This window comes from Pinus tabuliformis, chromosome 5_1 (genome assembly GCF_031772625.1).
Source record: "Pinus tabuliformis cultivar Carrire ecotype Pingquan chromosome 5_1, CPIR1, whole genome shotgun sequence".
NCBI classification, from domain to species: domain Eukaryota; kingdom Viridiplantae; phylum Streptophyta; class Pinopsida; order Pinales; family Pinaceae; genus Pinus; species Pinus tabuliformis.
In genome coordinates this window covers 67,284,357-67,311,746 of record NC_142305.1, presented here as the reverse complement: position 1 = coordinate 67,311,746, position 27,390 = coordinate 67,284,357, and the positions used below count along the sequence as shown (strand labels likewise).

The 27,390-nt window shown below is 41.4% G+C and overlaps 1 protein-coding gene across 4 annotated transcripts in view; it reads left to right on the top strand.

Annotated features, from left to right (window-relative positions):
• LOC149163480 (ADP-ribosylation factor GTPase-activating protein AGD12-like) overlaps nt 1–27,390 on the top strand; it is a 210,658-nt gene that overhangs the window by 75,887 nt on the left and 107,381 nt on the right. For all 4 annotated transcript variants that reach the window (XM_089431744.1, XM_089431745.1, XM_089431746.1 and 1 more), the window contains one exon: nt 7,908–7,992. In XM_089431744.1, coding sequence (XP_089287870.1) covers nt 7,908–7,992 — 85 coding nt within the window. The remainder of the gene's footprint in view (nt 1–7,907; nt 7,993–27,390) is intronic.

Sequence of the window (27,390 nt, the reverse complement as noted above, 5' to 3'; positions counted from 1 at the left end):
AAAAGCTGCACCACCCGCTGGTGGTGGTGGAGGTGGCAAACGATCCTATGCGGCATGACTACCTCCTGCCTCCACATCATCCTCCTCATCCTCTTCCCCGCTGCTCTCGGAGAAGACCTCAATAAAATGTGCTTTTCCAGCAGCACATCTATGTCTCGGTGTCCACGGCTCCTGACAGGTGAAGCACAACCGCTTCTTCTTCAACTCCCTCCTGGCATCATCATCAATCTGTACTCGTCCTGGATTCCCCTTCGGAGGTAGAATCCTCACATCCTTCTCCTTAAGCTGAAAAGCCTGTCGTTGGGGGTAAGGTGTTTGGGTCTTGGGTAAGAGATCCTGTAAGTCCTGGGTCCTGCTAATATCATCTTGAAGGGTGGTTGGTCTAGCGGATTTGAATAGAACCCGAAGTGGCTTTGCTAACGCCTCAACATACATGTACATCCTCCGTGTTGCGGATAGATTTGGCACCATCACTGAAACCCTCAAGAAATCTTAAATGTAGGTCTCTGGGCTCCCAGTCTGTTTGAACCTCGTCAGCTCCACAAAGTGTTGTTCCGGATCCCTCCTGTCAAACCTCTCCATCAATCTCCTGGTGAACTCGACATATGTCGTCACTGTGGAGTGTCCGAGTGTAACCATCCCATGGAACCACCAATCCTGGGCCTCACCATCCAAATGTAATGTCGCCACCTTGATGGCCTCCGTCTCCGACATCTGGTTAAGTTGGAAGTAAATGTCCAGCTTCTCCACCCAAGACTTTGCCGAACTGTTTGATGAACCATCAAACGTAGCAAGTGGAATCTACTAGCTGCACGGTGGGTGTCACCATCATGATAATGCCGATACCCTCTGTGATGGTCACGGGGTCTACTATGCCGCTGGAGCTGAACAAAGTCTCTGAATGAGAGAGCCACCCTGAACTCCTACCCATAGGCCTGGTATTCTGCAAAATAATCGCCCATATGACCGGGCTCTGCCTCCTGCTGGGCTCTTGCCCCTGTGTCTGCTCCTAAGAAAGTGGGCATGGTAAAGCGTGTAGGGGCATGTGAGGCCACCTGTTGAGTAGTATCACGCTGCTCTGGCAAATGGTGGGATGCACTCGATCCGTCACCAATCTGGAAAACCTGTGGGCTCTCGCGCTATCTAGCCTCTACTGCCGTGAATCTCTGCTCCATCACCTTAATCTGCCTCAACAGATCCTGTATTGATTTGAGGCGCATGTCTGCAAATCTCTTTCTGTCCTCATCTGCCATCGGATCCTCCTGCTTTGCATCCACCACAGGCTCCTTCTGTTCTGCGTCCACCACAGGGTCCTCCTGTTCTGCGTCCACCACAGGCTCCTCCTGTTCTGCGTCCACCACCGGAACACAGTCTCCCTCTTCGTAAGTGTTCTCCAACTTACGCCCAGTGTCTCTGTATCTCCTACCTCTGTAACAAATGTAGGCTTTTCTCCCGGTGTCATAGATTGCTAGCTCCACAGGCTGAGCCAGATCTATGCTCTGATACCACTGTAATATCCCGTTTCAGAAATATTCCCCAAACCCCAGTAAACTCCAACCAAATACGTATGAATGATATAATAACCGAGAAGCTCAAAATGATAAAAATAACAGTGGTGTAACGTATAATAATATAAGCATGAGATATAAGTAGATACTCAAGAAATGCAGAGAGAAATGCTAAGCCATTTTATTATACTGAGTAATAGAATGAGTACAGGAGGTGATCAGAAAAATGGCACCTCGACTTGCACAAGGCAAGTGAAGAAATACACTCAAAATAGCAAAGGAATGGCCTCTCTCTGAACTGCGTCCAAGCTGCTGGAGAACTGCCACATTGTTGCTGCTGCTGGAAATCAAATGAGGATTTGGGGCTGTTCCCCTCAAAAAATGCTAAAACTCTGGAATTGGATTTTGCTCAAGAAACCTAGAAAAACCCAAAAAGCTTTTCTGAAATGGCCAACCCCCGAAAATCACCCCCTTGAGGACCCACGCAATCCCTCAAGGCTCTGCGCTGCTATTGAAATAAATCCACCACAAATCTGCCTAAAACTCAGCCAAAATCCTCCAATATGCAAGGGCTGATCCCTTGCTCAACCTCCCAGCACAAATCCCCCTGCAAAATCTCAATCCAGAACTCTTGCTAGAAAGAACTGCGTCATCCCTCTCAAGACTGCGCAGTCATCCAAGATGCTCAATCCTCCTACGAAAATGCTGATGAAACTACTGCAAAAATACTGATGGAAATACCTTGCCCGAGCAGGCACTCGAAGTCCCCTGGGGCTAAGGGTGAGATCTCCGAACGGAGACACTCAATGCACTAAACAGTGCTGCAGACTAGCTAAATAGCCAGCGTGCTCTAAGTCGAAGTGACTAGCTCAAATGCACATAATCGAATGCCAAAATGAGGAGGCTCCTCTCTCCTTTATAGCGTTGGCCTCTCTCAATCCCAAGGCTCACCTCCTCCAACGTAGCTTTCCTCTTGCCACGTGTTTCTCACCATCTGCACAGTTACTCCAAGTGTTTACGTGGGCCCCTCGTTTACGTGGTTCTTTGGCCCCCCTTGGCTCACCTTTTAAGTTACAATGTTGTGCTACTAGGGAGTGTCTTTATTCATGAAGTGAATATGTCCCCCTGTCCTCACCTTTTTATTTATAAATAGCTATAGAAGGCAAAATTGAGCAAAATCGAATATTCCAATTAGCCATGGCTAATTAGGAATATTACACTTATTATGATTTGGACCTTTTGAAATTAGTCCTACAAGATGCCTTTGAATCCTTTTTGACTTGATCTTCAATACTCAACAAATGTACCCAACTGGTTTTCAATACAAATGCACCCAAGTGATGTTCAAGCTGCCTTTGATCATGGCCATAGCTTTGGTTCCATGTTGAAAAATCCAAGGAGTGGTCGTTGAACGATTTCTCTTATTATGACATTATCTTGTGATGTTTTTCATTATTATTATTACTTCTTTTGAATTATCTTTTCTTATCATCAAGACTAATGCCAAGCAACAAATAAAAGAGAACACAAGATGTAGGAACGCTGCCATGGCAAAACCCCTCTCTAGGGGACAACCCAGTCAAAATTCTTCCTTCAGTAGATTCAAGATGAGATGACCAAGACCCTTACAACTTAGACTCGGGACTACCTCCATCAAGTCATCCTCCCTTCACTGTGTTTGCATACCATGATCCATGTCACCGTGTTAGCTCCGATTTCTTGTCACTTTGTTGCACCAAGACTTCCTTATTGTAATTTCATCAAGACCTTGTCACTATAATGCCACTGAGAGATTATCACTATAGTAGCACTGAGACCTTATAGTGAGAGCACCAAGACCTCCTTACTGAGGTGACACCGAACCCTTCTCACTGATTTGCACCGAAATTCTGAAACAATGATCTGCACCCGAAATTCTGAGACAATTATTTGCACCGAAATTCTGTGATATGGTAGCACCAAAACTGTGGTAGTATTGTGACATCAATCCACATTTACCAATTCTGTGACATCCGAAATTATTTCTGAGATGATCCAAGCCTATTCTTCATTATTCCATCGAACCTTTCTTCTGATATTTATGCGAGCTTGTTAATTGAGCTGTGGAGCGAGGTATAGGCTTGTATATATAGTTGTTCCTTCTTGAAATAAGCCGACGTGATAGATTGAACAATTGTGACTCCATTTTTGGTGAGGTTGACATGATTTCACTTGAATGTAGCCGACTAGATGATGATCTATTTGAAGCTATCTTGAAGGAGACTTGATAGATGATGATCTATTTGAAGCTGTCTTGAAGGAGACTTGTTGGAGGAGTCTTGGACCAATAAACAAATTGAATTTGATCCACATAAATAATCCTAAAGCCTACAATGGAGGCTTGACCTATGACAATTGACCCAAGCATGAAACCCATGCTTTAACAAGTCAATTTAATTTAATAATAAAATTCATTTTGCTTTTCTTTTAACAAATATTACATTTTGACTCAAGTACAATTTATGAAGACCGAACCTAGTTACATTCTTCAACACAGAGGAATGGTGCAAGCCCTCCCATTATTTCCTGCAGTAAGACACATCCTCATTTGGGCCCTGGATCAGCAGCCAAGTGTGTGGTGCAAGAGTGGAGCCTGCTAGGAAAGGTGGTCCAGGCCAATGTTTTAAAACTCCGACTCCGACTTGGAAACGGCCAAAGGTCGACTCCGACTCCGACTCGGAAATGGCCGAGGGTCGGCTCAGACTCCGACTTGGTATCGACTCGGTTGGTTGATTTCATGGACTCGGTTGTTGTAAAAAATACACTAAATATTTTTTTTATTTATAAAAAACATAATTTTAAAGATTTTCATTCATGTTTCGAAACACAAAGCTTTAGAATATAGAGAGAAGACAACATATGATCAAAGTAGACTCATGAATATATCCATTATATCAAAATGGCACCCAGTGCACTGTCCAATACAAAGTTCATACTTAGCCACCAATGCCAGGATTCTTTTCTGCGTCAGCCTAAGGACAATCACTAGACTACAACAACAACAATACCAATTCCTTGCCCCTAATGAAGTCTCAAAACTCTTGATTTAATTCTGGTCAAGCTCCAGAACAATCAGAGGTAAATATGTATTTATTAGTCCATTGCCAGAATGTTTTCCTTTTTAAAAACATTGTATGGCTCAATGCATTGTTTCATTTTTCTAATTCTTGCCACTAGGATAACCATACTTCGGCCTTGTAATTTTCAAAACTTTCTCACAGTGATAGATTACTTCAGGGCTATAAATATGCAATAAACAACAACCCAACCATTGACATTTAGGAGGTGGAACAACTTTTGAAAAATGTGCTTCAGGATTTTTGTCAAAGAGCCGAGCCGGTTGAGTCATTATTGAGCCGGCCGAGTTGTTACCGAGTCGACCGAGTAACAACTCGGCCAGCCATTCCGTTTCAGCCACCGAGCTGACCCGGCTAGGAATTGGCTCGGTCTGACTCAGAGTCGACTCGGCCATTTTTTAGAACAATGGTCCTGACGCATCATCATCGTCCAAAAGGTGGAACACGAGCAAGCAATAGGTGGAATTGAAGGATCCCATGAAGTGGCAATTTTCTCTCTGCTATGTTGGAGACTCGTGGCTCTCAATGGTCACCCTACAAATGCCAACATGACCCTTTGGAGGGCTTGGACCCCTTGTAGGGAGACTAATCCCAGAGGAAGAGCCACTTGCAATCTTGTATAAGATCCAATGTGCCCCCTCACCTTCCAGTACAACGAAACATTAGTGCAATTGAGTAAATGGGCTTACAAATCATGGAACCAAGTGGACACTTCATGGTGGCATGCCCTTCCATAGTGGGCTTTAGAACATACAGGTATCTCCAAGTTCAAGAAGAAGGTTAACTAAGGACCATATTAGGTGTTTTCAACCTCTAAGGGGGTGACATGTCTATGGTACATCTGTCAAATGGCAGGTGGTATGTGATATAATGGTGGAATAGAATGGGGCATCAAAGGAGGGCTCCAAGCCACATGCCACAGTACAAGGGTAACCATAATAAGGGAGGCCCACACTTGGGTTTATGAATGTAGGAGGGAGCAATCGTGGTACATGAGTTACTTCGACCTTTGTTTTTCCACCCTTCTTCATGTGCCTTTTTCCTTTTATTTACTCTTCTTTTATAATTGCTTGGGGCCTGAGGGGGTGAGAGCATGATGTGTAAGATATAGCAGTGGATAGCCCCTTTAAGGTGGGGCAGTTCATCACCCACTAGGGGTTGGGACAATCATGGGTTCCTTAATGATGAAAAGGGTCAATATGAGGGACCCTAGGAACCAAGGTGATGGCCATAATGATAGGGGTAGAGCTCATGTTTGGCTTTTGCCCACATGCTAAATGTGTATGTCCCAACCATCTTTTGCATTTTATGGTACATTTCCTGTTGAGAGTGGCCAAATTATGCTTTTTCTTATTCTTTTAGTTGCATCAACCTCCAGGGCATCGTTCTAGGCCCGACCCAAGGTGTGGGCAAGGGGAGGGGGAAGCTAACTCCTTGTGGACCCAATGGACAAATGTGGACCCATGGGAAATATGGTGAATGAGGTTATAATGAGTGAAGGGGGGTGATGTATGTGGTGCTAGGAAGCACTACGCAACCAAAATTAGGGTTTCCCATGTAGTGCCTCCTCTAAAGCTAATAGCCAATAAAAGAGATCCCACGGGACTAGGATACATGGCTAGCCATAAAATTGGACAGAGGAGACAAGTACAAATCAAGCCCACTCTTTCTGTCGAATCCCCCCACCAATCCATGCCCAAAAGTGTCCATGATAAGTAAACAAAAATACCCAACTACACAATGAAAAGCCATACCTTCGGGGTTGGAAGGCCCACCTTCAAACATACAATCATAACAGATGGGCGAGGGAGCATATGGCTAGCTCAGGTGGCAGAGATAGTGGCACATCGAGCTATCTGGTGGCTGCAAGGGGCTGCCGACTGAGGACCATCTAGGAGAAAAAATTTCTCCTATGGATACTACCCACAGGTGGTGGGTAACAGACCCAATGTTTTTATGTGGACCCAGATGGGAAAAATGTGAAAAGGGGTTATAATGAGCAGAAGGTAGTGAGATATATGGTGATGGGTAGTGGGACCACGCAGCCAAAATCAGGGTTTCCCATGTAGTGCCATTCCTAAAGCTAGTAGCCAATAGAGGAGATCCCACGGGACTAGGATACAAGATTAACCACCAAGTTGGGACAAGGGAACAAGAGTACAAACCAAGCCCATTCTTTCCACCGAATCCCCCCACTAATCCATGTCCAAATGTGTCCAAGAAAAGCAAACAAATATACCCAATTCCATAATGAAAGCCATACCTTCAGGGTTGGAAGGCCCACCTTCAAACATACAATCATAACAGATAGGCGAGGACACATAATAGTTGGCTTAGGTGGTGGAGAATGGTGGCACATTGAGCTATCTGGTGGTTGCAAGGGGTCGCTTGTTGTCGGTTGAAGACAAATCTAGGAGAAAATTTCTCCTATGGGGGTCATCCACTAGTGGTGACAAGGACTTTTCTCTCTTTTTTCCCTTTGTTGTTCTATTAATGAATGTATTAGCTTGCTTCCATCAAATCGTTTTTGCTAGTCTAATACTTCATTGTAGGACACACCGTCATAGCATGGTTTTAATGTGGCACCTTTAGAGCCTCTCTAAGTGTATTTCTTCATCATTTAACAGCACATTTAGGCTTATTGTGGCAGAGTTCTATTTATCTTAATTGTTTACAAATTGCTCTCTTAGAGTAGCCCCATGACTCCATTTGGGCAATTTTGGATAAGCACTAGTCCCTTGTCCTCCATCATCCCATTATTTTTACTATATTACAAAAGCAATGTTTTGATAAGCTATCTCTTCACGTCAACTTGAGCCTCCTTGTCATAGTGTTAGCAATCCTACTTAGGGATACCTTCTTTTTGTTGGAGAAGAGGCAACCTAAAGTGAGAGAGGGAGTTACTAAGGTGACAATCGGCAACCCTTCTAAATTTCCTTTGTGTTTTCACTTTGTGCTTGCAACTTCTACATGTAAGTGAGTTTTTGGGAGGCAACAAGGGATAATAGATGGTAGAGTATCTACTTGAGATAGAATGTTGTTGGAACGTTTCAGGGGTGGGATGTCTGAGATAGATAGATATAGAACAAACTTACATAATGAGAAAATTCTAATCATGAACATACATTTACATGAAGTTAGTCAAGAAATGTATTATTTAAATAGTTTCATTTCTTGGATTTTTTTGCTTTTTAAATGATTTAAATGGTGAACATATATTTTTGTGTTTGGATAGAATAATTTTCATTCAATCTCTTTAACTAGTTCTATTTTATTGTGGTAGGATCAATGAAAAGATTGAAAGACTTGCTAGCCCAACCCGACAATCAAATTTGTGCAGACTGTGGTTCTCCAGATCCAAGATGGGCGTATGTATTTTATTCTCCCTCTATATTGTCAAAAATTTTAGAAACAACTATTCCATCTTCATTGTAAACTGCAAAAATATACACCTTTATCAAATAATTTATAATTTTATTTCAACTATCATCTATTTGTGAACAATATCAGCATATCATTGTTTAAACTTTAATATAGCTTTCTATTGTAGGAATCCTTGAATGATATTGCTCTCTTTTTATATAACAAACAAAAGTCTATTGAGTCTTATTGTTGTTTGGTTTCAGAAGTAAAAGGATCGATTAAAAGGAAATTCCAAAATGCATACAAGAAATAAGATTAAGAAATCAAAGAGCCTATGTAAAAGAGGACCAAGTTGGATTGGAAAATGTATATAAATGTGAAGCTACTAAAGAATCTTCATTTCTAGATATTGGTGGTGTTACCATCATAAGGAGATAGTAGATCTACAATGAGCTAATTGACAGGCATGCCATTGAATAACATCACACATCAAATTTTTTATTAACATGAGCCATATATAAATACATTGATATGACCTTTGGTTTCATAGGTCTGATAATTGTTCCTATTCACCTATGACTATTCACATTTCTCAATCACAATATTTACAATATTTATATGACACCAATCCCTAGGATTTTTTTTTCTCAATAAGACTAATTCTATTATGGATACAAAAAGTTACAGCGAGGCAATGGCCTTGAGAGTTCAGCCTGATGATGGCATTTTACAAAAACACATAAGATCAGTGCAGTTCTCCGACACATTACACTTTTCCATAGTGATCAGACCAGTACATTTTGACAGACAACACCCTGAGACTGACAGAAACATGGACAGACCCTGCCCAGAGACAGACAAAAACAGCTGATATATGTAGAAACAACACATTAACTTGCAAGAACCGGAGCCAAAACATAGCAACAAAACTAGAATAAGCTAGGCTAGTCATCATCTGTGGTATAGGGCTCCTCAACAACCAGACACCCGTACCGAAGAAGGTCCTCTGAGTCCGAATGAGGAGCAATCGAGCCGGTGGGATCGCCACGCACGGACACACCTGGGCCAGTGGGGTTTGCCAGAATTGGCGACGAAGCATCCTCCGAGACTGAGCGCAGGCGCTCCTCCGGGTTTGCAATTCTCTGCTCCACAGGTTCAACAGCTTGGGCCGCGCCCAAATTGCTGTTGTCTTCAAGCTTTTCAATAGAGACAGAAATAATAAAAATGGTGTTGTTGAACGAGCAAGGGAAGCGATACCGCGCTGTCTGGTGAGCGGCAAGCTCACTTACCACCTCTCCTAATCTACCGCGACCCCTTCCTCTGCCACTCCTCGTTGACGGAGGACTTCACCATTCAGGTTCCAGAGTGTCGGAGGAGCGCTGCGAGACAGCTCGACCACCAGAGCCCCCCCTTCTGCTCAGTAGCCTGACTCTTTCGCGCTGCATGTTGGCTTGCTGTGCGCTGGGTAATTGCAGAACCTCCCAATAACCATACAATCTCTGCACACTAACAGTGCTGTGAACCCCTGCAACGGGATGCAGAGAAATGCCCAGAACTGCAGGTGAAACCTCGACGGCGGAATGCATTGGAGCTGGAATGCGATGAGCGTTTAAGGAGCAGCAAGACGCGGCGATAATGACGGTAGATGAACACCATAATGGCCGCAATAATGTGGTTATGCAGGCCCGTTCCCCTTCCCAAGTGAACTTACTCGTGGCGTATGCGAGCTGACAGATGCCCACATGAAACGCCGCCCGAATGTCCTTCGAACATTTAATCACCCGCATCTGGGGTCACCAATCCCTAGGATTAGGTATCTAACATGCCCCACTTTATCCAAAGGAGTGTTTGTAAGTCCAAGCATCTTTTTCAGCTTTTCAAACTTTTTTGTTCCAGGTGCTTTGGTGAATATGTCTACAATTATCTCACTTGTGGAACAATGTGTTGAGAAATCTAGGGCAGCATTATTAGGGCTTCTTATCTAATTTGATTTCTCCATTACTTGACAATTTCTTGTGATTAATTATTTCTTCTTCTTATTTATTGTTATTATTATCATCAAGATAATTGCCAAAAACACAAAAGAACACAAGATATAGGTGCTCAGCTAAGGAAAAACCCCTATAAGGGGAAAACCCAGTCACAAACTCTTCCTACAGTAGATTCAATTCAAGATGAGACATACCTGACCTTTGACCAAAGACATAGACTCACTCCATCAACCAAGCCAGCCCTTAACACATATTCTTGTCTTCTTCTTCACTGCAACTACTGCAACTTAATTTCTCCATCTCGGCCCCTATAATCTGCTTCATGATCACATGTGCAACATCAAGATTTCGGTTTCATAATTTGACAGACTTATTCTTGCTTCTTCGTTTGATTTTACTCTCCTTTCCTATATCTTCACATTATTTTTCTTCAAGTTAAAACTGCAGATCGAATATACGCGTGAAGTGTCTCAATAGGTCGAATCCCTTGAGTATATATAGTAGAATGAGGCTTCTTGGAGGCCGACTTGTAGGAGAGATAGGCCGACATGTAGAAGAGGGGCTGACTTGGTGGAGTCTCTTTTTACATATAAATAATTTTCTTCTTTGACTAAAGGTGCCCATGAAGGGTCTTTTACATCATGACTATAATTTTGACTCAATAAAATAATCCTAGTGCACTCAATGGGTGCTTTGACCTATTGACTATTGACCCAAGCATGAAACCCATGCTTTAATAAGTCAATTTAAATAATAATAAAAATATCTTTTGACAAATATATTACATCATGATTCAAGTACAATTATGAAGATCGCCACTAGTTACATTCTTCAACACTCCCTCTTAACTAGGGAGGTATTCATAATTACATACATATGAAGTTACATGGAATATCTCAAAATGAAATGAACTACGAAGAGTTCTAGCACACTCAGTGTTGCGGACTAGATACCTGACTAGGGTAATCTATCCAGGTGGGACTTGTTGTCGTCCAAAGTGTACACTTAAGGCACAATGCTCAGAGTAGGGGCTATCACTTCGATCCCTAGTCACTCCGTTCTAGCTCTCTCCTAGGTAAGCTAAAGGGGGTAGTCCCTAAAGGTAGATGGAAGGGAAAACTCGTAGAAGCAACAAGTTCTAGGAGATGCACTTAGACTATCTGATCATCTTGATTATAATAAGTTTGCTAGTGAGATTAATGAGCAATGTATTAAGATATTATAACCTTCTCACACACCAAGATTTCGAGAGACCAGTGACTTTGATTACAATGCCCAAGATAAATTAAAACTTACTCAATGGATAGATCTATCAAGTTACAAGATATACGTGCTGCTTAGGACAGTTAGCTTGATAATTGCAACAGTTTCAATCTCATGCGATTTGTAATCAAGCTCCAAACAACAAAGAGATGATTTGATGCACAACACGACAATTAAACTTACAACCAATTGAGCTGCAATTTAGGAGATTGAGCTCACAGCTTTAATTTCCAGTAGGTGCAATGTGAAAAAGGGATAAATAGATGATGTAACTGGAAGTGGGATGATGATAAGATGTAAGGATGAGTTAGTAAAGCAGAGGAGGAAATAGTAACAAGACTATCCTCAAGACTTCTTAGAGCACCCAATCTAATTAATGGATTTGTCACGCGATAATTAAGCCAGACCTCAAGAGCAAATTGCTGTTGCAAAAAATTGGCTACCCAGATGTTATAGTTACGCAAGATTATACCAAACTGAAAAAATAATTCTGCTGTAGATGCTACAGGCATACACAACAACCAAACTTGATGCTGAAGCACCATATATCAGATTTCAAAAATTTTTCCACAGATATAGTAATTAAGAGCAAGAGTGAAGTTACCAACAGTGCTACTAGTGCATTCAAGACAATACTCAATAATTGTTCAGACTTGCATCAGATTTCTAAGGAAAAACTTCTCTTAGTAAGAAAGTGAGCTCACTGTCAACAAATTTTCTGTAGCTACTGATAAGATGTATCAATCTATTTCTTACTTCCCAACCAGCTATCAAATGCAAGGAAAAAATTTGATATTGTAAATCGGACCTCAGAATTTTTAGGAAGAAATCAGATCACTGTAACTTACTCATCAGTGAAAATTAGCCCAATAATAACCAAATCAATCAACTAACTTAGCAAAATATAAAAGCCAAAACACCTACCATTAAGCTTGCAATGATTATGGGATTTGCTATGAGTGCTTTCAGGCTTCTAATTAAGTCTGTTCTTATGGTGTTATTAAGCACTGTTTAGCTTAATTTTAGATATTGTGACAGTCAAGAATGGAAAAGCAAAACTCAAGGGCAGGCAGTCCTTTAATGACTGATCTAATGAGTTAAGATGGGTACGTTGAGGCTTTTAAAAGTCACAGAATTTATCACAGAGGTCGAGAGAGGAATGTTTGAAGGTCAGCGTTAAGGTATGGAGGGAGCGTCAAGGGAGGAGAGAAGGCCAAATGTAAACGCAGGTCTGTGTTAGGCCTTGAAAGCTGCTACAGGCAGCAAGAAAGGGTGATGAGGGCAGCGATAGGATTAAGGGAGCAGCGGCAAGGAAAAGAAAAGGGCCGAGAGGGAGATAGGAGCTACGGAAGGGTTAATGGAGCAGGGAGGAGAAGGCCGAGAGGAGCGGGAGGGATTTTGAGGGCTGACAGGTGGCTAGAAAGCCACGACAGACAGGAGTGGAGGTCTTTTAGGCCACATCAAGTCTGAAGAAGATATGTCATGAGGGTTAGGAAGATGCTGCAGGGAAATAGGGAGGCAGCCGAGGGTTAGGATGGCAGCAGCAGAGGGAAAAGAGGTGAACAGAAGGCCATGGCAGGGGTATTAAGGGGCAGCGTTAGGCCTCAAGGGCTCAAATCTTTTGCCCATTCTCACAATTTTCTTTTTTTGTCAACTTCCGATCTTCGTTTTTCACTAAATAGTCTTGTATTATTTGGCTCTGCGAACAAAATTTTAGACTAGACCTTGCCCTCTAGGGCCTAGATCTATCTCAAAGCCCAAAAATTTCCTCAAATAAACTCAAATTTCTACCTGCACAAGTAAAAAAATAAAATACCCAAAACCCAATATGTACAAAATTTGAAAAATAAATTCCCAAACCCCAAAACTTAAAATTGTTTTACCAAAATGATTTTAGATCTACACAAGTAGAATATAGATCTACTAGATCTGAGTATGAGTCCAACTCCACTCTCAGGTTAGTAGAATCAAGCTCTTCTTAGCACAGTATATAAAAGATAAATGAGTTTAAATGAGGCACTAGCCAAGAAACCCTGCCAGAAAATTTTCGTTAGATAAATCTTGGGGTTCAATTAGGAAGGCTCTTCAGTTCTTATGTCTTGGGAGTTGGTTGGTTCCATTGAGAATTTCCCCTCATGCCCAAGATTTTGGGGATTAAAAATTCCTGCACTCTCAAGATCACGCTGTCAGATTAAGACATAAAATAACAATATAATCCTCAAGAATTAGAGATACTTGCTAATTCAATTGAATTAAAATGCTACCTTAGATCCAATAACCTATGCAAGATACCTGTGCAATAAGTTATTCCACGAAGACTAATGATCAACAACTTCTAAAATATTATTCAGCAAAACATTAGGAACAGTATTACCATAAGAAGTAGGAGAGAAACACCACCATTAATGAAAACCCCAAAGACTTTTGTGTTATTATTATTCCAAAAAAATTACAAGAGAGCTTCGAGAGCTAGTACATGATTCATAGATCGGATCATTTGAAAAGCAAATGACTTTTAATTTATAAATAAAGTCTCCAAACGACTAGTTGGCTTGATCCCCGTCAAAGTAATCTCGACTCTTGATAAATATATGATTATCTTTTAATCTCCATTGTCGAATTTTTATTTTATTTTTTATTTTTGAGGAATTTTCGAATTTCTCTTTTAATTCATTTTTAATTAGCTCAAAATTAATTATTTTGAGCTAATTTCCTCAAAAAATTGACTTTGACTTAACCACCAAGGCCCAAGGGTCCAATTTTCTTGAAATCTTCAATATTCCCTTGGTGAGGGGCCTCCAAAAATTAATTTCTCTAAGACCCACGAATTTTTCCTTTTGGAGAATTAATTTTCTTTGGGATTTTAATTTTGACTCTAATTAATTAAATTTGTGGCTTAGGATTTTAAAATTTTTTGTCAGAAAATTTAATTAATTGACACATGAGGGGATTAATAATTTTATCCAATCCTCTAATATTTTAACTATGGTGTTAAAATATTATTTACATAAGATAATTATATTTCAACCATGAAAGGGGGAAACCCATTCGTTATAGACCCTCAATCATTGACCTAATTCTGCGACTCAATATGATCTAGTAGACCAAGTGATTTGTAACAAAATAATTTAGCCAATTAGCTAAAATTATTCTCAAATCACTTTTACAGAAGACTAGATTAGAACACTAGGACTCACCTAAGATCTTGATGTTCGGGTGAGGCTGGAGGGAAAAGCTTTGGTAATCATCTATGTTTAGAAACACAGATGAATCAGTGAGACGAAAAACCTCTTAGGTTGGAAATTGTCACCAAAATGATAGGGTTATCTAGGTTACATACATTTATGGTCATACTAAGATCATTTACATTACAAACTTGCAGAATGGGTTTACAACTTTGACAAACTAGCTACTGATGATGATGAACCCTGGATGATCTGAGTGCTCAAACATGATGGAATATCTTTGTCAAAAAAGTGTACTGCTATAGGGTAGTTGACACGAAGTGGTCAACAGGGCTAAGATGGACTCAAGCTTTCAGCCACTCTAGGTACTGTTACCCACCACTTTGTGGGTGATATCCCCCAGGAGCAATTTTTCTCCATGATGAGCCTCAGTCGGCAGCCAACAACCCCTTGATGCCTCCTACTAGCTCGTTGTGCCATTTCTTTGCCACCTGAGCCAACCATGTGGTCCTTCACCCACTTGTATTGATCGTATGTTTGAAGGTGGGCCTCCCAAATCTAAAGGTATGTCTTGTCATTTGATAATTGAGCATTGGGTTTACTTATCATGGATACTTCTGGGTATGGATTGATGGGGGGATTTGGCGGAAAGAGTGGGCTTAGTTTGTATTCTTGTCTCCTTGATCTCTTTTGGTTGTTACCCTTGGATCTTAGTCCCATGGGATCTCCTTTATTGACCATTTGGTTCTAGGGTGGTACTACTTGGGGAACCCCGACTTTGGATCCATGGTCCTGCTCCTTTACCTGCACATATTACTGATTTCCACTCATTATACCCCGTTCATCATTTCTCCCACCCAGGTCCACGTTCCCATTCTGGGTCCACATAGGGTTAGCCTCCCTATCCCCTTGTCCCCACCTTGGGTCATGCCTAGAATGATGCCCTGGAGGTTGAAGCAACTAAAAAAAGAAGAAACAGCATAATTGGCCACATTTAACAGGAAATTGTACTACAAAATGCAAAAGATGGTCGGGACAAAAATAATTAGCAGATGGGCAAAAGCCGACACATGAGCTCTACCCCATCCATGGCCATCACCCTGGTTCCATAAACCCTAGATGAGCCTCCTCTATCATTCAAGAACCCATGATTGTCTCAACCCTTAGAGGGCAATGAACTGTCCTACCTCAAAGGGGGTAATCACTGCTATATTATACACATCATGCTCTTGTCCTTTGAGCCCCAAGCAGTTAATTAAAGAAAATTCATAAAAGGCAAAAAACATATAAATAAGGGTTTAAAAATCAAGGGGCAGCTCCTGTACCACGACTGCTCCCTCCTATACATTACATACCCAGGTGTGGGCTTCTCCTTATCTACCTACCCCTATGCCCCATTATGTGTCCCAGGGTTGCCTCTCTCATTCCCTATTCCATCTCACCTATTTGTCACTTGCCACCCCCATTAGAAGGATGTACCTTGGACATACTATCCCCTCTAAGGGCTGAAACCACGTAATAAGGTACTTGGCTAACCCCCTTTGGAGTTTGGAGACACTAGCACATGCCAAAGCCTACTACGGAAGGGCATGCCACTATGAAGTGGCCACTTAATCATCGATGCTTTGTAAGCTCTTTTACCTATTATTATGATGACTGATTGTATTGGAAACCTAGGGGATGGATTGGATCTTATGCAGGATTGCAGGTGGTTTCCATTTGGGTTTGGCTTCCCTATATGGGATCCTGACCACCAGAGGTCCACATTAGCAATGTAGGGTTTGCATAGAGAGCCATGGGCGTCCATGGCAGCAGACAACACTCCACAGATCTTCATGGATGTTCAAAGACTACTAGGGACCCACTTTTAGGACGATGGTGACATGATTGGTACATTATGCCCAGCGGGCCCCCACAGGAGCCCCACACTCTTGGCAGATGTCCCAATACTTGTACGATGTCATGGAGCATTCGCTCCACCACTTGGACCATTACAAAGCATCTCTGATTTATATGGAGACCCATGGGTCATTGATGTTGATGTGCCATCAGATCCACTGAGAGCACCACATGTCTACTACTTGGAGAACAAGGGGCTCTCCCTTTGTCCATCATATTCCAAGGAATTTATGTTGAAGTTTCTAAGTCTAACAGTTAGAAACCCTCTATGTACTTTTTGTTTTATTTCTTCCTACTTGTTCTGATTAATTAACAAGTTGTTTACCATGTAAATACTGAAAATAAACACAAGTACATGCTCAACACATTACAAATAATCAGCGGAAGGAAACAGAAACAAGCACACAAATGACGTCGTTATTTTTGGACTAATGTCCCCGGAAAAACCCAATGCGGGAAAATGATGCAACTATCTAAGGGTTTGATTTATTAAGCAGTTTCAGAATACAATTTGGGTGCCAAATCCGGCTCACCCTACAGAGAAAAATCGCAGCAGTAGTACCTCTCCTTCGGAGACAGATGCTCCGGCTGAAACCCTGGATAAACACTCCGACAGCTCCTCAGCTCCAATCTGCCCCACGAAAAACCATAGCGTCAGCCTCTAGGGACTGTGTCAGCCTCTTCTGCCCTCTACGTCAGCTTTCTCGGCAGTTCCAGCTTCTGCCCTTTGCATCAGCTTTCCCGACAGTTCTCAGCAATTCCGGATGTTCCCGACAGTTCCGGCTTCTACCCTCTGCATCAGCTTTCTCGGCAGTTTCGGCAATTCCCGGCAGTTCCGGTTGTTCCTGACAGTTTCGGTTGTTCCCAGCAGTTCCGGCTTCTGTCCTTTGCGTTAGCTTTCCCAGAAGTTTCCGCAATTCCCGACAGTTCCGACAGTTCCTAGCAATTCCCGGCAGTTCCTAGCAGTTCCCGTTGTTCCCGGCAATTCCGGCTTTTGCCCTCTGCGTCAGCTTTCCCGGCTGTTGCGTTGATCCTCCCAGCACTATCTCTACCTCTTTGCTTATGTATTCACTGCCCCTCAGCTGCAACTCCGGATCGCTCTCTCAACTTTTTCAACAAACCCAGCCCAGAAAGTCGAAATCTTGATCTCTTGGTGTGTTCTCCAAGTGACCCTCAAGACTCCTCTTATACTTTTCTCGTTGACAGATCAACGACTGAGATTAAGTCCCTTATCAACCGCTAAGATTAGATCTGACTTGATCCATGACTTTTGGACCATTCTAACACAATTTTATATTAATTCACATTAATATTTTAATTTCCCTAAGTTTAGACTTAAGGACTCCATTAAAAATATTAATTATTCTAATATCTCCCAAACTGTTTAGAATCTGCCCAAATCCTTTCTGGGTATTGGAGATCTCATGTGCCTTAGCCTCTCCACCAATTTTCATGGCTAGAGCACATCCGATGCTACCCCAAATCAACACTCCCTCTTAGCGAGGATTGTGCTCTAACAATACTCCTCACTGAGTATCACCCTGATCATTTGGCATCGGTCCCTGTGCTGATGCTAGAGTGGTCTTACACCCAAATTTACTAACTTGTGCATACATATCGTCAAACAAGTGCATCGTATCAATGGCCCATTCATCCTTTGACATCAATGACAAATTCATCCAACACCATTTACTTCTTTTTGAGCTTTGAATAAGAGCATAGCTTAGGAGCCCAAGTTTTCTTTTAATGATTTAGCATTTATATAGCCCTTAATAATGAGTCAATTTATCGCTCATCAGGGTTGGGACATGCAAGAGTTCCTTTATTATGTGATAGAGCATCAAGTGTTCAAAGAACTGGTTGATGGCTAATGAGGGGGGTAGAACTCATGCTAGGCTTTTGCCCATGCACTAATTGATGTTCCAAACATCTTTTTCATTTAACTTTCTTTTTCTTTGGTTGTGGCCATTTTATGCTTTTAATGTTCTTTTAGCTGCATCAATGTCCACGACAAAGTTTCCGGCCCAGAGTCAAGGATGAGGATAAGAGAGTGCCAATCCCAATGAACCAATAACCACAAGCACGAAGAATGGAGATGAAATTTAGGGAATGATGGAAAGTGGTAAGTATGAAATAATCATGGACATGCTATTTCAATCCAAGTCTCCCAAGTAGTGCCCCTCCTATAACCCTAAAGCCTTAGAAGAGGTACCAATGGACTAGGGTTAAAGAAAAAACTAACCTCCTTGGTGAAGTGAGAGAAAAAGTTAACAATCAAGATTGATCAATCATCCAGATCATCCCTTTATCCATGTTAGAATGCCCAAAATATTAAGTAAAAGCATATGGTTGCAAGATGTTTAAAGTACCTACTGAATTATGAATCACCTTCCTTCAAGAGGAATGCTAGATGGTGAGAGGTGTTTGACCAGTGCAAATAGTGGAGGATCATGGCACATATCATGTATTGAGCAAATATAGGGTTGGTGGCTGGTTGGTTGTCCAAAGAAAGAGAACAAATTTCTCTTATGAGGTTTCCGACATTTTGGTGGGTTACAAAATCCATACCTTATCCTGACATGGCTCCAAATGTGGTTGTCTTCCTTTCTTTCCTGACTTCTTCAATTTTAAGATGGATACCCACAGTCTCTTGATTTCCTTTTCCAATAAGATCATCTTTTCATTTTTCCTCATGCATTTCTTTGACCATTTTAATAGGCCATCCATCCATCATTGTTTTTTGGCCCATTGGAGGGTGGCGAAGGATGAACATCTGCGCGAAGATTCTCTTCTTCACATGCATAATTTTTTCCAACTCTAAGAGCCTTTGTTGCATTATGGTTTGATTTTGAGTCATGGTAATCTGAGTTTGAGTTATGGTCATTTGTAATACCTTCATCTGTTGTGCTAATAAAGTCATGGGATCTTGCGAAGGATGAACATCTTCACAATGATTATCAACAAGCTTTGCATACAAAATTGACCATATCACGTTCTAACATAGTCCCACAAGAATCTAGCTGCATTTTCTTTCCATTGTATTTTCATAAGGAGGTTGTTGGAAGGATGCTTATCAAATTTTGTAGTTAGGTCATTAATCCTTTCTTGCATTCTTCTTTGCATATCAACAAAGACATAAATATCGTCAACCTCTTTGTAACTATAGATCCATTGCCTTTGAAAAATTTTCATTGAGTGAATGATTTTATCTCTTTGATCTCAAAGCTGTAGTACCATTTTCAGGCTTCATACCCTTGCATTGACCATGCAAACACTTTCCATTAAGTCATGTTAAAAAACAAGGTTAGTATCAATTACATAATTTATAAAAGATTGCAAGAAATCTGCTGCTAACCATGGATTTCCAGTAAAGTTAGGGACGTGCATATGCAAATTAGCTATGGGAGAATTTGGATATTGATGATTTTTGGTAGCATTGGATGTGCTCTAGCCTTGAACTTTGGAGGAGAGGTTAAGGCACATGAGATCTCCAAGACCCAGAATTCGTTTTGAGAAATTCCACCTGGATGAGACGTTATTAAAATAATTAATATTTTTAATGGGTTCCTAAGTCTAAACTTAGGAAAATAAAAATATTAATGGGTATTAATAAAGATAAGGGTGAGAAGCTTCTAAGAGACGAGGATCAAGTTTGTTTTAATCTTAGCCGTTGATTAGAGACTTAATCTCGATCGTTGATTCATCAACTGGAAAAGTATGAGAGAAGATTTGAGGATCATTTGGAGACACCAGCAAATATTCAGTATCTCAAGGAAAATCGATTCTCAAGAGAAGGAGATCGATTTCAGAGGGAGAGTTGCAGGGTGGAGGAAGAGGACGGCATCAGCAGCAGGCAGTCACTGAGGAGGAGGTGACGCAGGCACAGTGAGAGATAATGCAGAGAGAGACGCAATCCAGAGGAGAGATGTAGCCTTCATGCAGGCTGATGCAAAGGGACGCAGAGCCACTTAGTGCCACGCAGAGTGACGTAGAGGTGATGCAGCAGTGGGATAAGGGTCTCCAAAGTGTTAGAAAGTCTCAAAGGGAAAGTCTCATGTGTTTTCTTTCAGTTTCTTTGTAAAATCATTCCTTATAAAAGCGATTGCTGCTGAAGATTAATAAAACCCTCATCTGCTGCACTGGTTTTCCTGTATTGGGTTTTTCCGGGGACAATTGTCCAAAAACCACTGTGTTGATGTGATTGGTTCTTGTGCATGTATTTTCTCTGTGTAATTGTGTGATAACTGCAGTAGAATTTATTTTAATATTTGCTGAAGGGATTTCATAAATAACTTATTGTGAAAAATAATTAGGTGAAATAAATTAGTTGCTGCAGTAGAATTTCAGTTTAGAAATTTTAACATGGTATTAGGGCAGAGATCCGGCAACAGGAGACAAAAATCGACTATGGGTCAAGAGCATGATGTAGAGGCACCAACTTAAAGGGACTCGTGCAAATTTCCAGAAGAATCCACAAGGAACATGGATCACAATTATTCTATGTTAGCTTTTAGATTGGAAGAAGAAGTCACTTGCCTAGCAAGCTCTGCCTCTTCTGAGCTTTGGTATATAGGCAATGGAGCTTCTTGGCATATGACAGGAATTTGAGAATGTTTTTCAGATTATCAGGAAGAAAGAATGAATTTTCAAATCACCATGGGAAATAAGGCAAAGTGTACCCCTGTAGGAAGAGGTACTGTAGTCTTTCAAATCGAAGCAGGAGAGCGGCTTCGAGCAACCAATGTGCTGCATGTGCCAGGATTGGGGGTGAACTTACTCTCCGTATGTCAACTTCAAAACAAGGTCTATGACATTTTCTTCATTGGAGAAAGTATATGTGAAACACCCGAGTTGGAAAAGGAAGGCCCAGATTGGAATTGTAAGTAACAAGTTGTACAAATTACAAATCGAATCACCAATGGCACTGATAGGCATAATGCAGACAAGATTTGAATGAACTATTGCACAGGAGGATGGGAAACTTACACCATGGGGCTCTTAGAATTCTCAGGAAAACAGTATCAGGAGTTCCAGAACTAAGTACCGAACGAGATGATGTATGCAAAGGGTGTGCTCTAGGCAAGTATGCCAAAGCAATGTTTTCCAGAAGTAACAATAGGGCTAAGAGTGTGCTAGGATTGATACACTCAGACATCTACGGACTGATGTCCACAAAAGCTCTTAGTGGTGTTGAATACTTCGTAACCTTCATCGATGACCATTCTAGGAAGACTTGGATCTACTTTTTGAAAGCCAAGGATGAGGTTTTTGGTCGATTCAAAGAGTTCAAGGCTCTAATGGAGAATCTGACAGGAAAGAAGATAAAAGTGTTGCGCTCAGACAATGGTGGAGAGTATTTTGACAAGGACTTCACCGATTTTTGTGCTAAAGAAGGCATCAGAAGAGAGTGGACAACTCCCTACAATCTGAAGCAGAATGGGGTAGCAGAAGAAAAAAAAAAAAAAAAAAAAAACAGGACTATTATGGAAGCAGCTATGGCAATGTTGTATGATCAGGATATGCCCAAATACCTGTGGGCAGAAGCATGCAGCGCGACAGTTTATGTCTAGAGCAGGACTTTGTTAATCTAGGTTGTCATTGATGTCAATAGTTGATCGTCAATATGGCAGTGACCGAGATGGCAAATACTCTTGAAGATGCCAGAGGATGACTATAGCCCTTGTTAAGATATCAAGACAAATGAAGTAACAATCTTGTACCTTGTTGATCATAATGAAGGATTACCATATCGGTGCACTTGATGAAGGTCTAGAAAATATACATGATGATGACACCACATGATGACATGTTCTACCTCTAATATGGACCATGATGATGACTAATAATTGGAAGACTACCCTCCATGCCTGGACTATGATGACTTATCTTGCATTGAAAGACTGGACTATGATGATGACCCTATGTTGAAGAAGAACATGAATAGGGCAAAAACATAATGACATGAAGAGAAGGACATGATCAAGGGCATAATGATGGTGGCCCTACATTGAAGAAGACAAGGACATGAATTGTGAAGACAATTAATGAAGGAATCATCCATGAAGAAGAAGCCCATCTATGAAAGAATGTTGTTGTCCTATATTTCTGCACTCATAAAGATCAGTCACATTAAAAAATACCTTTTGCTACCTTAGACGCAGAATTCTTCCATGAGAACTACACCATCTTAAAGAGCATAATTTTGCCTTTCCAACGAGCTATTACGCATCTCGAAATTCCAAGCAGTTTGGGAAAAAATAATTTTTGAAATTAAGTTAGTAATTCTGCCCATTGAGCCGACCTATGTTAAGACAATTCATGTCGGCCTGCCCAAGAGGATGTGACTGTTCGTTGTGAGGATGAATAGGTATATACATAAGAGGTTAGACCTCTGTTTTTGTCAAAAAAAATCGGTGAAGCACAGTGAGAAAGGTTTTGGTTCTGAAGCATATTTGGATCATTATTCTGGACAACAAATTTGTGAAGGAACTTTGGATCTGTGGGTGAAGTTTCAGTCGCTGTAATTTCAGACCTGCAATTTCTGCAACTAGGCCTGCACCTCGGCCTGCAACTTACCTGAAATTTCGGCTTGCAACTTCCCTGACATTTCGACTGCAACTTCCCTGACATTTCGGCCTGCAACCTTGACCTCCTATACCTGCAATTTGAACCTTTTACTGTGGAGAAATTCGGCCCTAACAGACCTGTAATCTCAGTCTCCTGTGGACAAAAATTGTCGGACCTGTGGAGTCATTTCTTCGATTTGTTGTAGCACTTTTTGCAGAGCTGTGGACAAATCTTTTGTTTTGGGCATACTTCTGTTAAGCCACCTGTAGAAGCTCATTTAGAGCTCGGATCCTTGTTGGAAAGGCTAAGTTATACCACAGACCTATGGTAACTAGGAGTTAGCCTCCATTATGAGCTCGGACTACAGATTACAGTCTACATGGAGGTTCAATTGAAGAGGCTCGGATCTGCTCCTGTGTGTGACAACCACCTATTGGAGAAGTTCAACTCTAAGGCAACAATCTGTGTAAAAATTGGACATATACTTTTTGTATCATCACGAATGATAAAACTCAGACCTTATCTTAGTATCTCATAGCCCAGAACTGTGGTGCCTAGGATCTGAAGTTTGAAGAACTATGGAAGATCATTATACCTCTGATCAGCATTTGAAGAAAACATTTGAAATCCTGTTTTGAAGGTGTATAGAAGCAGTGTTGAAGGAGTTTTTCGAAGTAAATCTATAGACACCTCTGAGCAGACTTTGAAGAAGAAATAAGACCAACAAATCTTGGAGCAGTGAAGAACTATTCTAAAAGAAACATTTGATCATTGTTGAAGACTCCCTTGGAGATTTCTTGAAGAGGCCTAGAGAAGGTTACAGAACTTGGGCTGCCTATTGAAGACATCTTAAAGGAGACTTGAAGCTGGTCTTGGAGATACTATTGGAGACATGATGGCTCGCTGATGCCCTCATGAAGTAACTTTGGAGATCTTTGTTTTGGGTAACATGAAGAGCAATGGTGACACCTTCTAAGAGATCGAGGTTGTCATTGATGATGTGATGTGGAAACTAAGTGAAGGGATAGCTGAAGATTGACAAGGCTTGTTGAAGAAAGCATTGAGAGCCATGAAGTATAATCAAACATATCTTGACAAAGCAAAGCTATAGGATTGGTGTCCTTGGAGTTGGTGCTCCTAAACTCAAGGTTGGTGCCTTAGATAAGATAGGGTCGAAGCTCTAGAGGTCAGAGCCTCACTAAAGTCCAAGTTGGTGCTTGGCAACAAGTTGGAGCCTGGGAGATTGAAGATTGGTGTCTTCATCTAAGGTTGGAGCCCTATATAAATTGTACTTGATTCATTGTAAAGATTATATTAGTAAAAACATTTATTCCTATTGTTCATTTTGTGTTCTAAATATAAGTGATCTAACTGGTAAAAGTAACAATTGAAAAGAAAGATTGATTCACCCCCCCTCTCAATATTTCCAACAATTGGAATCAGAGCCAGTACCTTCACTCAAAGCCCAACAGCTTCAAGGTTGATCATTAGAACACAAATGGCGAAGCCAAGGAAGAAAGTCTCCAATCTTCCTAAATGTTGATTTGGGGTAGCATCGTATGTTCTCTAGCCACGAAAATTGGTCGAGAGGCTAAAGCACATGAGATCTCCAAGACCCAAAAATGGTTTGGGCAGAATCTAACCAGTTTGGGAGATATTAAAATAATTAATATTTTTAATGGAGTTCCTACGTCTAAACTTAGGAAAAATAAAATATTAATGTGAATTAATATAAAACTGATTTAGAATGGTCCAAAAGTCATGGATCAAGCCAGCTCTAATCTCAGTCATTGATTAGGGACTTAATCTCGGTCGTTGAATTGTGAACGAGAAAAGTATAAGAAGACGCTTGAGGGTCAGTTGGAGAACACACCGTGTTGATCAAGATTTCGATTTTTTGGGGCAGGGTTTGCTGAGGAAGTCGAATGAGTGATTAGAGTTGCAGCTGAGGGGCAGTGAATACAGAAGCAAAGAGGCAGAGATAGTATCGGGAGGATCAACGAAGAAGCGGGGAGAGAGGGACGCGGAGCCAATGAAAGTTTCACGCAGAGCTAGCTAGGGCTCACGTAGAGGTAGCCAGGAGCTGCGGAGTGCCTCAGAGAGCCAGCGTGGGTGACGCAGAGGCTCTAAGAGCTGATGCAATGCCTCGAGAGGCTGACACAGGGCGAGCTAGGGTGACGCTGGGGGTTTTGTGGGGCAGATTGGAGCTGGGAGCTGTCGGAGTGTTTATCAAGGGTTTCAGTCAGAATATCTGCTTCCGACTGGAGAGGTTGTTAAATTGGCAACTAGGGCCAAACTTCATGTGGGTCATCTTATTCATGGCTAATAATATTTTTAGTAGATTCCTCTCGTCGAGATGTGTAGGATTGATCTAAAGATCATCCGATTCCAATAAGTATTTATGGAGATATGAATTTATTTTACTTATGGAATTATTATCAAGCCGACCTACAACTCATGTAGGCTTAGAAGCCCAACAGTCGCATCTATTCAAACATCATCAGTTGTGTATAAATACAAGAGGACTTTTCCTCATTTGCACTCACTCATCTCATCACATCTCTCTCTCCCCTGCGCAGAAAAGAGGGTCTTCTCTACTGCGCAGAAAAGAGTCTCTCTCTCACACGTGGAAGGAAGCTACTGAAACTGAAGTTGCAATTGCAGATCCAAATTTTGACTAGCATGGACCATCAAACCTCCTTTTCTGAACTGTGCTGTAGGTTCATCTGAACCTCCTCTGAAGGTTGCAACTTTTGGTGGTGGAATCAAGTCGATTCAACGGTTGGTTTGCGAGATATCGACTGCCCTAGTTTGAAGGAAGCTGCTAAAACTGAAGCTGCAACTGCAGATCCAAATTTTGACCAGCGTGGACCATCAAACCTACTCTTCTGAACTGCGCTGTAGGTTCATCTAAACCTCCTCTGAAGGCTGCAACTTTTGGTGGTGGAATTAAGCCGATCCGTCGATCGGTTTGTGAGATATCGACTGCCCTACTTTTGATGATGAAGCCGCTAATGCTGATGTTGCTGATCTAGGGTTTGCTACTGCTGATATAAATCAGATTTATTGTACTATTTCTCTCTGCTGAATTATTGAAGATAAAAGAAGATTTGATCAAAGGGTTTCCCCACACATTGTGGGATTTGCCCCTGGCTAGCCGCCACATCTTGTGTCTCTTGTCTTAGCTTGTTCTCTGTCGATTGTTTAATGTTCTATCTGCACTTTACTTTATGTACATGTGATTGCTAATCTGTGGAATATAATAAGAAAAAGAAGTAATTTGTTATAAGCATAGAACATACCATAAATTAACATGGAATCAGAGCTAAGGTGAAGACAAAGCCCGAGCAAGAGCCAGAGCAATCACCGAAGAGAAGATTGGCAAGGCTATCCTAAAAGAACTATGGGGCCCTCATCACTCTTTCCTGCTGAGGACAAGCTCCATGAGAAAGCTGACTATCACGGATGGAAGATGTCTATCGATCTAACCCTTGAGGATCAAGGAGTGTTGGATCATGTGACAGGCAATATTGGTGAGCCTCCATCAAATGCACCTCCTGCTGCCAGGAACAAATGGAAGAACATAGAAGTTAAAGTGAAGAAGATCATCAGGGACTCTATTGACAAACGCTTGGTGGCCTACATCTTCGATCTGAACACCTCCAAGGAGATCTACGATAGACTGGTGAGTTTATTTAAAGTAAATGATGCAAATCAAGTTTTGTTTCTTAGAAATAAGCTGAAGGAAATTAAGAAGGGTAAAGATGAGAGCATGTAAGCATACTTCTTAAGGATCACCGAAATCAGGAATGATCTCTTATCTATTGGGGAGGCTATTACTGACAAGGAAATGGCACTCACGACTCTTAGAGGATTACCATCCGAATGGTATGTGTTCAGGACTACTCTTCTGAACAATAATGTAATTCTTGGTTTCGAGGAATTAATGGCTAGATGCATTCAAGAAGAAACAAGGGTAGAAGAGCAAGAAGTGCCCTGATAGAAAGGACTCACACTGGGACGATGATCAAAATCCTTTTGATGGCAATCAAAGGAATGACAAATTCAATAGCAAAGGTAAGAGGAGAGCTGGGAATCAAGGAAGAGGACAACCATTCAAGAAGGCTAGAAATTCCAGGATGTATTAAATGCACCTGACCTCAAAAAGAACCTGGTGTCCATCTCGACAATGGAAGACAAAGGTTACAAGGTAACCTTCAGCGATGGCAAGGTACGCATATGGAAAAATAATGTTAAAGATGCCTTTTCTCTTGGGTTTCATGTTGATTCATTATATCAGGTCGATGGAAGTCCGCTAGGTGTCATGTCTTATGACACATCTCTTTAGTCCGAACTTTGGCATCAGAGGTTTGCCCACCTTTATTATAAAGCTCTACTCAGTGTAAGACAAATGGTAACAGGGATGCCCCAATTCCGAGTAGAGAAAGAAGATGTATGTCCAGGATGTGCCGAAGGAAAGCTCAAAAGGGGACCATTC